This window comes from Squalius cephalus (assembly GCF_949319135.1).
Source record: "Squalius cephalus genome assembly, chromosome: 7".
Classification (NCBI taxonomy): domain Eukaryota; kingdom Metazoa; phylum Chordata; class Actinopteri; order Cypriniformes; family Leuciscidae; genus Squalius; species Squalius cephalus.
In genome coordinates this window covers 21,780,599-21,794,436 of record NC_137128.1, presented here as the reverse complement: position 1 = coordinate 21,794,436, position 13,838 = coordinate 21,780,599, and the positions used below count along the sequence as shown (strand labels likewise).

At 38.1% G+C, this 13,838-nt stretch overlaps 1 protein-coding gene across 1 annotated transcript in view; it reads right to left on the bottom strand.

Annotated features, from left to right (window-relative positions):
* Positions 1-13,838, bottom strand: part of slc44a5a (solute carrier family 44 member 5a) — an 83,895-nt gene that overhangs the window by 10,425 nt on the left and 59,632 nt on the right. The window contains exons 4-15 of the mRNA XM_079875603.1: positions 11,000-11,084; positions 10,126-10,210; positions 9,900-10,028; positions 8,488-8,548; positions 3,622-3,745; positions 3,381-3,464; positions 3,078-3,190; positions 1,809-1,940; positions 1,617-1,716; positions 1,395-1,487; positions 477-564; positions 1-45 (exon numbers count right to left, since the gene is read on the bottom strand). The exon at positions 1-45 is cut by the window's left edge and continues 218 nt beyond it. Coding sequence (XP_079731729.1) covers positions 1-45; positions 477-564; positions 1,395-1,487; positions 1,617-1,716; positions 1,809-1,940; positions 3,078-3,190; positions 3,381-3,464; positions 3,622-3,745; positions 8,488-8,548; positions 9,900-10,028; positions 10,126-10,210; positions 11,000-11,084 — 1,139 coding nt within the window. The remainder of the gene's footprint in view (positions 46-476; positions 565-1,394; positions 1,488-1,616; positions 1,717-1,808; positions 1,941-3,077; positions 3,191-3,380; positions 3,465-3,621; positions 3,746-8,487; positions 8,549-9,899; positions 10,029-10,125; positions 10,211-10,999; positions 11,085-13,838) is intronic.

Sequence of the window (13,838 nt, the reverse complement as noted above, 5' to 3'; positions counted from 1 at the left end):
CTGAGCACCTGGACACTGCTTAGTGATGTTGGTCCTGTTGAAGCTCTGTTGATAATGAAAAAGCATAGCCATGCTAAATCGTCACCAAAGATGTGAGGAAAAAATATATTTTATAACAACCCTTAAATGTACAAATACTGACATTGCAATACAGTAATTCTAAAATCTCGCTGTTTTCTGAAATTATTGTTTTTTTAATGTACTGTTAACCATAACAATCAGCAACTTCTTTCATTTGTCAAGTTAATATCTATTCATTAATATCTATGTTTTTATTCCATTAAAAATGGACTATTCTTTCTCTGAAATATTCAATTATTTGTCATATAAAAAACACCTTTAGAAACAGATTTCTTTATTATGGAAACAATAAATAAATGACAACTTTTTAATGTGGTTAATATTTACAAGTAAAAGTGTTGTTATCCTCTCGGTATCAGTACTCATGTGTTGAAGCTGTGAAGAACAGATCTCACCTCAGGATTGCAGGTTCGGTTGGCATACTTGCAGTTGGGATGGACTGATGTGACTTTGTAAACAGCATCACCAGAAGATGCAAGAAAGCTTCAGGTTTAATTAAGGTCTAAAGAAAATGTGGTACTGATGTGTGTCTGTTGCTTACATTTTTATGCCAATGTGGTCACTTTTTCAACTTATGGCCACAAGTTCACATTATTAGCTGTTATAATAGTGGCACCAACTGGAGGATAAACAAACATTCAAGTGCAGCTAGACAGTGTGTAGCATTCTTTTAATTCCCCTAAAACAACACAAATAGAAGTAAGGGAATTAAATATTAACATAAAAATGTTAAATGAACTATCTTATAATTGAGCTTCCTCAGATTTGCCACCCATTTTTCCCAGCTTCATGAGGTGCATTCTGGGATGCTTTTTTAAACACTACTGAAGGGGTTGAGAATGTATGTTGGACACTTTTTGGCTGCTTTTTCTTCAATATCACATCCAACTCAGCCATTTCAATTTAATTTATTCAATATTTTCGTTTTGTATTTATAATTGCATGTATACCTGGCTTGACTTAAAGGGATAGTTCACCCAAAAATGAAAATTCTGTCATCATTTACTCACCCTCATGTTGTTCCAAACTTGAATGAATTTCTTTCTTCTGCTGAACACAAAAGAAGATATTTTGGAGAATGTCAGTAACCAAACAGTTGATGAACCCATTAACTTCCATAGCATTTTTTTCCTCCATACTATGGAAGTCAACAGGGTCTATCAACTGTTTGGTTTCCCATATTCTTCTTCTTTTGTGTTCAGCAGAAGAAAATAATTCATACAGGTTTGGAACAACTTAAGGGTGAGTACATTTTGATTGAACTGCCCCTTAAAAGGTTTTGAGTGTTGTGCAGCAGTAAATGAAGAGGATACAGCGCAGTCATGGCCCAGTAGGCGATACAGACGGCCAGAAGCACAAAAGTGATGATGGGGTAGAACAGAGCGGACATGATGTAACTGATGGCCCTGCAGAGACACACACACACACACACACACACACACACACACACACACACACACACACACACAGATTATCAGAGCAGCTGTTATTCTCTCTGCACACACATGAAGTCCGAGATACAAACAGAGACTCACCTGCTGCCCTCTCTGAGCAGAGCGATAGCAATGCGAACCCGCTTTCTCAGGAATATGAGTATTAAGACTATGGAGAATTCAGTCAAACCCAGAGTCACCACTAAGAGGAACAGAAGAACACATGAAACAAGGAGTAACAAAGAAATTCAAAGCCCCGAAGTGCAGTCAGTTACTGAAGACCAAATCTCTTACTGAAGACTAGCCATGTCTGACTGAGTTGTAAGTAGACGTGGAGGTCAGTCTGGAAGCCGATGTCAGAGATAGTGACGTCCGCTCCGGGGGTCTTCCTGAGAACAGTGAACTCCCAGTAACAGTGCCAGATACCTGCAAACAAGAGAAGGATGTTTCACACAGCAAGAGTCCAAGAAATGACCTGTTTCACATTGCACAGAACAGATATTCAGTAAATCCAGATGATAAAATCTGTTTATGTAATTACATGCAAATTTGATTTCTTGACAACCATGTTTGTAATTATTCTTGATAGTCAACATCTGATATCCATTTCATAATTTATTGCTGTTATAAAGGAAAATACTCACTGTAGTAATCCAGAAATCATGTTAATTTATGTTCAGAGCTGCCAGAGTTAACACAGTTGGCACAAGTGATTGTGATGTTAAATACGCCAAGTCATTAAACAGTATTTGTTGTCATTATGACTTGCAGGGCTCTAGACTAACATTTGAGAGCTTCAGAGATTATAAAAGGAGCGCTCTTTACTTGCTTTCTGTGTAATTCAGCTGCAATTTGAAGAAAAAAAAGTTTTGGTTTTTCATAAGATTTTGTGATTTATTTTTCCTACTTCATACTTCAGTACAAAAAATGCCGACATTTGACAATTTTTTTTTTCTCGCTGATCTGATATTAATATAATATAGTGATTTTATAATGTCTAAATATAAATTAAAAGCAAAACGTGTGAAAAAAAATGTGGTATTGGAAATGGCTAATAATAAGTCAATAAGTGTTGCTCTGCTGCCATCTACTGGAAAGAGAGGTAATCTCATGTCTTTTTATTTTTAAATAAAAGTTTAAATAAAAGTGTTAGTTTTCCTACATCTTGAAATTTTAGTTTTACAAATAGGGACAATCTTTGAAGGATGAACAAATAATGTTTTTTTTTGGTATTCACATTAAAAATAACATTTAAATTGTAGCTCGCGCTGAGCTGTCTATTGTTGGTCAGAGCTGAAAAACAGTCCGTTCTGCTCTGCTTAAATGAATAGCGCACTTTCATTCCGCTTTTGTTTTCGTTTACCGTTTTAAGTTTCTCATATGCAACAGAAATGGCAGCTCTTATCGGTTGGGAAATGTGGTGGTCGCACTAGTGCAAATTATTGTGGAAAACATTTTGATCAATTTAATAATATAATAGGCCTATGAATAAAATGATTAATTTCTTTCAAAAATCATATTTTTTTTATTTAATTTTTACATATATACTATATAAATACTGACCGTAGGCGACAAGCAGGATAACAGCGATGATGATGAACCAGAGGAGGAAGCCTGCGGTGAATCGCAGCAGCAAGATGAAGATCAGACTGATGACCAGCGCTATGAACAGCCCTCTGTCACATTGAGAAACTCATGAGCATAGAGATATAGCATTTCTATACTGCAATACACACATTTAAAATATTATCACAAATAACAATAACTCATTCATTGGTTTTTAATTATAATTTATATGCACCACATTAAAGGCACAGTTCAACCAAATTATTTATGGAAATGATGCTGAGATGAAAGGCTGCTTACATCACTATCCAGTACCAACATCTGGCATAATCCTGCACAATCTTCATTCCCACCTCTTTGGCCTCATGGATACTTGTAATACCACTGCAGGGAAAATATGTATTTATAAGCACAAGTCATAAAAAATACATTAGATAATAAAGGGCTCAGAGTTTGTCAAAAAAAAGCTTTTACCACATAAACTGAATCAACTACTTCTAGAGCATTTTGTCTCATTACATAGTGAAGATTATATACATACTTGGCTGCATCTCTAAGTTCAGTCACACTTCTGGCTGTGTCCAGTGCATCTTTGAAAGCGGTTTTGTTAGCTACTGTTAGGGTGCCATTTCTGGTGATGAAGTCTGGGAAGCAGCGCTGTAAAACTTTCATGTAAGTGAGGAAAAAAAGAATGATCAACTGCTAAAGGAATAATAATAATGATACTCAAAATCAAAAAGTAAACAGCTATTCATTTCCGAAGCAAATTAGCCCATATTATCTAAAATGTAACCTGTCACTCACTTACAGTTGTGGTCAGAATTATTGACACCCCTGGTAAATATGATCAAAGATGGCGGTAAAAATAAATCTGCATTGTTTATCTTTTTGATCTTTCATTCCAAAAATGCGAATTGAAATGCATCCATAAAAATGCCATTAAAGTAAAAAATAATTGAAAGTGGGGGTAAATCACATTATGAAATTTTTTTTTCTCCAAAACACGTTGGTCACAATTATTGGCACCCCTAAACATTTTTAAGAGTACAATATCTCTGAAGTATATTCTCATTAATATTAATTGTTTTTAGCACACTAGGAACATGAAATTGTCTAGCTATGACTTCCTGTTTCACAGTATAAATATGAGGAAACACAAAGGCCAAATTCCCTTAATCATCCATCAAAATGAGTAAAACCAAAGAATATAGTTATGTTGTGCAGCAAAAGATTGTTGAGCTTCACAAAATAGAAAGTGGCTGTAAGAAAATGGATAAAGCATTGAAAATTCCCATTTTCACCATCAGGGCAATAATTAAGAAGTTCCAGTCAACTAAAGATGTTACAAATCTGCCTGGAAGAGGACGTGTGTCTATATCGTCCTAATGCATGGCGAGAAGGAACGTTTGAGTGGCCAAAGACTCTCTGAGGATCACAGATGGAGAAAGCCTAAAAAAAAAACAAAAAAAATAAAACCCATAACCACATGTTGTTTGGGAGGGTTTCAAGAAAAATCCTCCTCGCTCATTCAAAAACAAACTCCAGCATATTCAGTTGTTAGACACGACTAAAACCTGACGGCCTCTGCTAGAAATCTTATAATGGGCCGTGGTTGGATCTTCCATCAGGACAACGATCCAAAACAAACATCAAAATCAACACAAAAATGTGTTAGCGAGCACAAAATGAAGCTTCTGCCATGACCGTCCCAGTCCCCTGACCTGATGAGTGGGGTGAACTGAAGAGGAGAAGCACCAACATGGAGCTGGGAATCTGAAGGATCTGGAGAGATTCTGTATGGAGGAATGGTCTCTGATCTTTTGTCATGTGTTCTCCAAACTCATCAGGCATTAAAGGAGAAGACTCAGAGCTGTTATCTTGGAAAAAGGAGGTTGCAAAAAGTATTTAATAAAAAGGTGCCAATAATTATGGCCAACGTGTTTTGGAGAAAAGCATTTATTTCCTAATGTGATTTACACCCACTTTCAATTATTTTACTTCAATGAAAGGTTAGAGTTTTTTTTATTTTTTGAATGAAAGATCAAAAGGATAAACAATGCAGATGTATTTTTACAGCAATCTTTGATCATATTTACCAGGGGTGTCAATAATTCTGACCACAACTGTACTGAAATATACTGACAAAAAAGCAATGAAAACAATGTGTGCTTATTAAGCAGTTTACCTTTTTCCCTCATGATTACAAAAATGTCGGCAAAATGTCGTGTGTGGTGGTGTTGACGCTATGGGGGGAACGCTTCCGCTAAATGCGCCAATCTGATTGGCTGAACGCATGGATGTCGTGAAGTAGATATTGTCCATAAAGAGATGCCAGAAATGCATGTCGACAGATTCAATTTGTCTGAAGAAGACACACAGGCATAGTCAGGGTTTGGCAACATCTTGTTCCCTTCTCAGGGAACTGGGTTACATATGTAACCTGAGACGTTCTCTTTTGCGTGGAACTCGACACTGTGTTTGGCGTTGACACGATGGGAACATCAATTCCAACGCCACCAAGCTCAAGGCAACTGAGCCTACCCACAAGGCTTTGTATAGGCTCAGATACTTGTTGAGCACAGACTGGACTTGGGTCAACCCTGAAGGATACAGGATCCTGGGGCCGGTTGTATAAAAGTTAGTCATCATTTTATTTTCTTTAAGACTGTTCATAACTTTTTTAAGTCAGTTACATAAAAATGTAAATTGGCCTAATTGGATAATGAAAAGTAAGACTGACTGCCCCTTGACTATCTGCTATTGGGTCGTACTAGATCTTTAGACATTGAGTGTGTTTACATGCGATTATAATGACATTTTGGCAATAATGCAATTAAACTTTACCTCATGTAAATGCAATACTTCTATCAAATTAATGCGATTAAGCTCTTAATCGTAGTAACCATATTCACATTAAACTATGTGGTGTACGTTGATTTTAATTACAATAAACAGCCATGTAAACACCTTCCTCTCATTATTACGGCTCTGACCAATGTGCATGTGCTTGGTTCTACCGAATGCCCTGTGTTGTTCACACAACTTCATGAATGAACTCTGTGACATTATTCTGAAGTTTTCTCTTCTCCAAATCACTAAACTCAATCATTAAACTTGTCGACACAACTCGCTGCACAGTCTCTGCTCCCTATCTTCATCCAGACGGCACGAAGAACGCGATGGCAGTGTATCGAGTATCACGGCGCCGAATAATATCCAGTACGTCCATGAAAATGTAATGTCCGGTAACATGCTAAATGCCTATCTGAGCGTGGTATTACCACACTTATTAGCACATAATCAGAATAGTAAAAATTGCATGTAAACTGGAGTGAAGAGTTCTGCTCGTGTCATGTAAACATTTTACTCTGATTATTAATCGCATTATTGGTGCACATGTAAACAGTCATTGTCTTAACATAATGGCTATATTTATCCAGCTGGCCCCTGGGGTTGAATCTGTGTCCAAACTAATGAACCTGATGATTATGTGTGAACAGGACCAGCCTGCTGTATCACAAACACCCTGTAAAGGTACACCCCTCGAAAAAAGCTTAGGAAGACACTACACTCCTAGGGGAGTGAGTCGAGATGAGATCCCTATGGTGAAGCCATTCTGCATACCTCATAGGAGAGGGTCAAAGCATCTGTAATCCAATGCAACATACGCTGCTTGGTGACCGCATTACCGGCCATCAAAGCATACTAGAAGCTGAGAGGATCAATGCCACTGGCCTGAGTGGTGGACATAGATCTTCAGAGCACAGACAGGGCATAGCAGGTGGAGGCTCTCTTGCTCCAGCATCTCATGAGGGAGGAAAGAAAGGCTGCAGAGTGACCGGCTGAGGAGCTGCAGGTGCTTTTGGAATGTAGTCCGGTCTAGGGTGCAAAATAACTCTGACATCACCTGGTGCAAAATCTAAGCAGAAGGCGGCTAATGAAAGGCCAGGAGGTCTCCTACTCTCTTAAATAACGTTAATGCTAACAGCAGAGCCATTTGAGTCAGCGTTTTCTCTAAGACCGACTCCAAGGGCTCAAAAGCGGCTTCCGTTAAGGTTCCTAGGACCAATGCTATGTATCTTCCCAAGAGGGATCTTGCGACCAGCAGAATCGTGACACCAGGGGATGCCTCCCAAGCAAGGCTCTGTCCAAAGGCATGTGGCTAGCGGAAATACCGAACCACAAAGACCTTTACGGTGGATGTAGATACGTTCTTGAAGGAACTCCAGCACTGGACCAACCGTCAGTTAACTGGGTTCACCTCATGTTGTCCACACAATGTTACAAAAAGTTGCCATTTGAGGGCATACAACTTGCCTCAGTGACCTCAGCCAAAAGACCAGAATCTATGAGCTTGTACCCCTCAGAGGCCAGACCTAAAGCTTCTAGATCTCCGGCCGAGGATTAAATATCGTCACCTGAGAGAGAGGATTTCTCCAGATCGGAATCTCCCAGAGGAGGCCGTCCAGAAGAGACACTAGGTCCACAAACCAAACTCGGGCAGACTAGACGGGAACAACAAGAAGGAGACAAAGTCAGTCCTGGCGAGCCCTTGCAGGGGTTTGCCCTTATCCCTTAAGAAAAAGGCCAAGCTGATCAGAGCTTGCGAATGGTGAAACGCTTGCAATGCTGACAGTCAGCACCATTTTATCCCCAAGGACTGACCTAGCACGTTCCTCTCCCATACACATGATGATAAAGCGGGGGACATGGCATCACACACTTCCTGTATCTCAACACTGATATTGTACAGCTTAACTCCTGACTTGAGACACACACACACACAGGATTTCAGAGAAATGTGCATAGCAAACATTCGGCTTCTGAAGACAAAGAAACTGTCGAAAAGGCATCTGGCATCTATTAATGTACTTGGAGATGCGCTACGCTAAGTCACGATGTCCATACATTCAGCCAATCAGATTGGCATGTTTAGACACATGCTTCAGACATCAGCTCACGTGGGAGCATTCCCCCTATAGCGTGAACGCCATTACACAGCATTGAGTTCCACTCAAAAGGGAGCTTGACCCAACCATTTACTTTGTTATCAAAATGGGGGCATACCATAGACTTTCTACAGAGCACACATACACGTGGTGTTTTCATGTTTTATTGGGACATCCATAGACAAAGATATTTATACTGAACAAACTGTATATTCTATGCCCTAACCCTAAATCTACCCCAACCCTACCCATTACAGAAAACTTTCAGCATTTTTACAAAAAAAACCCCAAAAAAACATCACTTAGTGTGATTTATACACTATTTCCCCATTTCCTCATGGGAGACCAAAAAATGTCACAACAAGGACAAGGATTTTGGATATTGCCATCCTTGTGGGGACATTTTGTCCCCATAAACATAGGGTTTACCAGGACACACACACACAAACAGCGCTTACATGGTCGGCTTGGCACTATCATTGATGGACAGTCCTCATCTCGCAGCACTTGTGTCACAGACTGCAATAAAAACAGAGCTTTCCTTAAACAACTCCACTGTATGACAGCATACAACTCTATCAATGTTAGCAAGTCAGTTATTTGATAAATGACTCCTCGCTATTCCGAGGACCCATTTACATCCATTATGGGTATGAACATTAGAAGATAAGACATAGTAACCAGTGCAAAACCATCAGTCTGACATCAGCTGGAGCATAACATTCTTTAAGATAAAGTTCACTACTCACTTATACAGAAAAACAATCCTCCAGCAGCCAAAATGGCTCTTGAGAATGATGTCTTAAAAGCCCTGAAAGAGCCTGCGGATTTATTCTTGTCAGAAAACAACTCACTCCCTTCTGGAAAACAGAACTAAACAGATGCTAAGGCAGTGGTCTCAAAATATAAAACCTCTTCCAAAGGGTTGTCCTAGTCTAAATTAATTCATAAAGACACCCGGAGGAACATTTATTGCTCAGAAGTTGCACTTGTAAAGCTGGTGAGATATAGTATAATGGATATGTAAGCAATAAGGTACAAGAGGCTGTGCTGTATCGTGAATAAGTCACGGCTGAAGAAAGGCGTTGTTAGGCACGACGCGAAGCAGAGCGAACCGTTGGATGAAGCGGTCATATCCGTGTTTTGTCGTGAATAAAACACAGCTATTGACCAATCAGAATCAAGGATTGGAACTAACCGTTTTATAATTAGAAATATATACATTATTGTTTAAAAGTTTAAGTAATACATTAAAGAAATACATACTTTAATTCAGCAAGAATGCACTAAATTGATCCAAAGTGACAGTAAAGACTTTTATAATGTCACAATGGTTTACGTTTAAAATAAATGCCGTTCTTTTTTACCTTCTATTTATCAAAGAATCCTGAAAAAGTTAAGCAGCACAATAGAAACATCAATAGAAAATATTTCTAAGATACTTCTAGAAATGAAAAAAGACACATCTTTTGACATACAGAATACACAGCTATAAAATGAACATGGATAATATAGATCAGAGAAATCAGTTCGGGAGGGATTTGATGAACAATTTTCACGTTCATATTAAAACATCCAACTTTTGCAGACTTCTCAAATGCAAGTACAGTCTGGGACATGTACTGCAGTGGAGATCTCTTCTCAAAGGTCTCTATTAGCTCAATTTGATAAACTATAAAATTTCCAGAAAGTTTTATAGCCTTTTAAATTTGTCACAGCGTCTTCTGAAAACACACAGAAGGAATAGATAGCTATTAAACAGTTAACATCAACGGAATTTTACTGAGCTCTTTTTCAGTTTGTTAAATCGAATTGGCATTGTGCATTTATTGAGTTCATAGCAACTCTTCAGCATGCTGGTGTGATTTACCTTTTTGGGGTTATTGAAGCCTGGCTTGCAGAACTGCTTATAATAATCCCAGTGGCTCTTGTTGAATCTATAATGGAGCTGCATATCTGTGTACGTTGCAAATCGATCTGGGCACTTGGAAACACACATCTAGAAACAGTTTAGGTTATTTAGACAAAATAAATCAGTTCAGCGGGGGCAAAATTAGCAATATAATGACAGTATTAGTGATGAACAAGTGTATTACCTGAGTAGTAGGGCACTGGAGGTTTATCAGGACAGCAGGACTGGCACATTTCAGTATGTTGAAGTAGAATAATATGGCTTTCTTTCTATGAAGGAAAATGAATTATAGTGTGAAAATGGCAGTATTTTGCCAGTAGGTGTCAGTGGAGCTATTCGGCTGTGTCTATGGGGGTGAAATCAATGTTTTAAGCAGCTTTCCACTCCAAACATTCAGTTGCAGTGCTTATCACACGGTAATAAAACTCCTCTCAGTGTTGCTTTGTAAATCTCAACATATAACCCTGATTCAACACTAAATAATCATTGTCCTCCAGCCTAATGAATAACTGAAATGCTGAGATAATTTTTTATGATATACAGATAAAAACTCAGTATCCAATCATTTTGTCTGGGCAAGGAAAAGTATTAAGGGCTTGTGTCAGATTCCCACTATACCCATAATCCCATAAGCCACTGAGGGCATCACATCTCCTAATTATGAACTGCACAGATCCAAATGCTTCCAAACCACCACCGAGTAAACATCTCTCACACTACGGCTGTACATAACAAACACTCTTATCAGCGAGTCCCAGCTCCTCTAATGAGCATTTCTTTATTTTCCCCAAGGTTATGTGCTGCCAATCAACACAAAACATCACAAAAGGGAATTCGGCACAAAAGCATGCAATGTAAATTTTAGAAGGCTTAAGGATTAATGTTGTGCTTTTGGGCATAATAAATAAATACAGGAATGGAAATGGAAGGTACAGTTATGTCTAATAATCAGAATATTCTAATTACATGGTTGGTGAAACATGTTTTAATTGGATGGGGTGTATTTTGGCCCCTCCCACCCAAGCTTATGATTGGCTGGTGGTGTTTCTGGCACTTACGCATTTGGTGTGCCCTTCTGTCCACAGAACTGACCCGCGCTGTCCGTTGGGTAAATGACTTTCCGTGGGTCCCCATGAATCCATGCTACAACAAAGAGGAGACATAATTAAATGAATTAATTAAAGAGGAAAAAATCCCAAATGATCTTTACAGGGATCATAGAGTATAATGAAATATTGAATTTTCACCAGGGAAATAAAAGCCCAAAAACTGCTCAAATGCCCCTCTCAGCCCTTGCGGTCATTCTCTAAGTCTATAATTTGGTTACATAATGCTGTATAAGATTATAGCAGACCAGCATTTAACCACAAAATTTCACTTCAGGGACCTAAAAATTAACCAGCTTTCTAATACATCTATCTGAGCGCATATTAATGACTTCTGAGACCCTTGTTTATTTGACAGTATTGCTCAGGATGATTAAATATTTGAGTATAACTGGAGAATAATTGATTCCAGCTCTATTTTAGGATGAAGTCACTATAGAAACAACCTAGTATCAAAGTCTGTTTGAAATCTCTTTGATATCGCTAAATTAATTTGCTAAATTAAACTACTGTGACACATCTGTCCCTGGCATTTTTCAACAAACAACTCACACACACACAATTGTTTTTTTGTTTTTTTTTTTTATAAAATGTTCATTCACAGAGACATCTGTTGAAGTAATGGCCACCCACATTCTACAGGCTGCTATATAAGGTACTAAAGATGCTATTTCTCTGCTCACAAAGGCAACATGATTTCTGTCATCTGAAAATTGTTCTGAATGAAACTGAAAAACAACTTAAAAACTCTGCATGCTACAGCTCCATGTGAAGTAACCTGCTGAGCAAAGGCTATTAGAGCTGTATTTCACAGAGCTGTGAAATGAGATTCACACCACAATGCCTCGCTTTAATGCTAGAATTAAGCTGCTGTGACAACTTTGACCTTAAAAAAGTGCCAGTACATGCATGCAAAAAATACTAGCAGCAAAGTTTTGCCCAAAAATACGTCACGCAAAATGAATATTTCAAAGTGAAGCTCTTTATACTCCAATATACATTAAGATGCAGTAACCAAAATGAGCAATGAGCAACATTGTTTTCTGCACCCATAGACTATAGCAGTCACGAGACACTGTGTCTAGAGGATGATGTCATAGGTGATTTCATCTTTTGCCAGTAGCAGAGGGAGATTTGAGTGGTCTTTTTTTGGGAGGGGGAGGGCAGCTCTTATAGGGGTGACATCATTCTTCTGCCAGGGGCAATATGAAGTCATAGCATTATTGCTTCCCATTAGTGTCTGCACAGACCCTGCAAAATGAGGCTAAACCACCGTGCTACATGCTGTTCATGGAGGGATCATCTGAGTGATGGAGAACTTTGCAGATTGTGAGTCAGGAGGCATTCACATTCAATGCAGGTGCGGCTTGACTTGTCTACTGTGGCATTGTTCCTAGCCGTGTTTGGAGAAACAGTGAAAACTCACGCCACTGTACTTATCTCATATCTGGTGGAGCCTAAAATCACTCTTTAAAAAACACAAAACAAACAACAACAACAACAAAAAAAAAAAACACAAAGCAAGAAGAAAACAGAAAAAACCAAAAGAAAACAGGGAAAAAAACACAAATCAAAACATATTCAGAAGACACACACAAAAAAAAAGAAACAAAAAAACAGAACAGAAAAAAACAAACAACTAAACAATAACTGCTGATTATCGCTAAGCTTTTGACTTGGTTATCTCAAACTTTTATCATATATGATGGATATGGAAGCTTGTTTCTTCCACAGAATAAAAAAGGTAATTGCGACTTTTTATCTCACAATTCTGACTTTTTTCCTCACAACTGAATGTTTATATCTCGCAATTCTGACTTTATAACACGCAATTCTGAGAAATAAAGTCAGAATTGCGAGATGTAAACTCGCAATTGTGAGATAAAAAGGTCGCAATTATCTTTTAAAATGTTTTATTCTGTGGCGGAAACAAGCTTCCATTGGTGGAGCCTAAAATCTCTCTCTCAAAAAAAAAAAAAAAAAAAAAAAACACAAAACAAACAAACAAACAAAAAAAAATACACACACACAAATCAAACCAAATTCAGAACACACCAAAAAAAGAAAACAAAAAAGTAACAAAAGAAAACAAAAACAAAAGAAACACAAAAGCAAAACAAAAAACAACAAAAGAAACACACAAAGAAACAGAACAAAACAAACTACTAAACAATAACTGCTGATCATTGCTACATTTTTGACTTGTTTAATAAAGTTTTAGTAGTTATCTCAAACTTTTCATATTGTCACAAACTGCTCCGAGACAAGAAGGTTGAGGATCCAAATGCAGTTATATTGAAATGGTAATCCACAAGGCAAAAACAGGTAAGAGGTCAGAGCACAGTAAATCAGTCCATTCAAACAAACAAATCCAGAGGGTGAGACAGGAACGGGAAAACCAGGACACAGGCAGATATCAAAAACCAGGAACATGGAAAAACAGTGGAAAAGCTCAGAAATGCAGTGTTACACGTACAACTAACAAGACCTTGCAGAGACTAACAGAATGAACCAGGCTTTTATAGTGTGAGCTAAACAGGATAATGAGACACAGGTGAATGTGATAATGGATGATATTCTGGGCAAAGGATTACGGGGAATGGAGTATGTGGATGTGTGGTGATTGTCAGGGTTGGAGTGCCCTCTGATGATTATCCCGGGCACTCTCACTGGTGATTGTTACACATATCCTAAAATGTATCTCTCAAAAAACAAACATAAAAACAAAACTAGATTCAACTAGTTGTATTGTGTACAATATAAAAAACGTTGTCAGCCGTATCACAGTCAA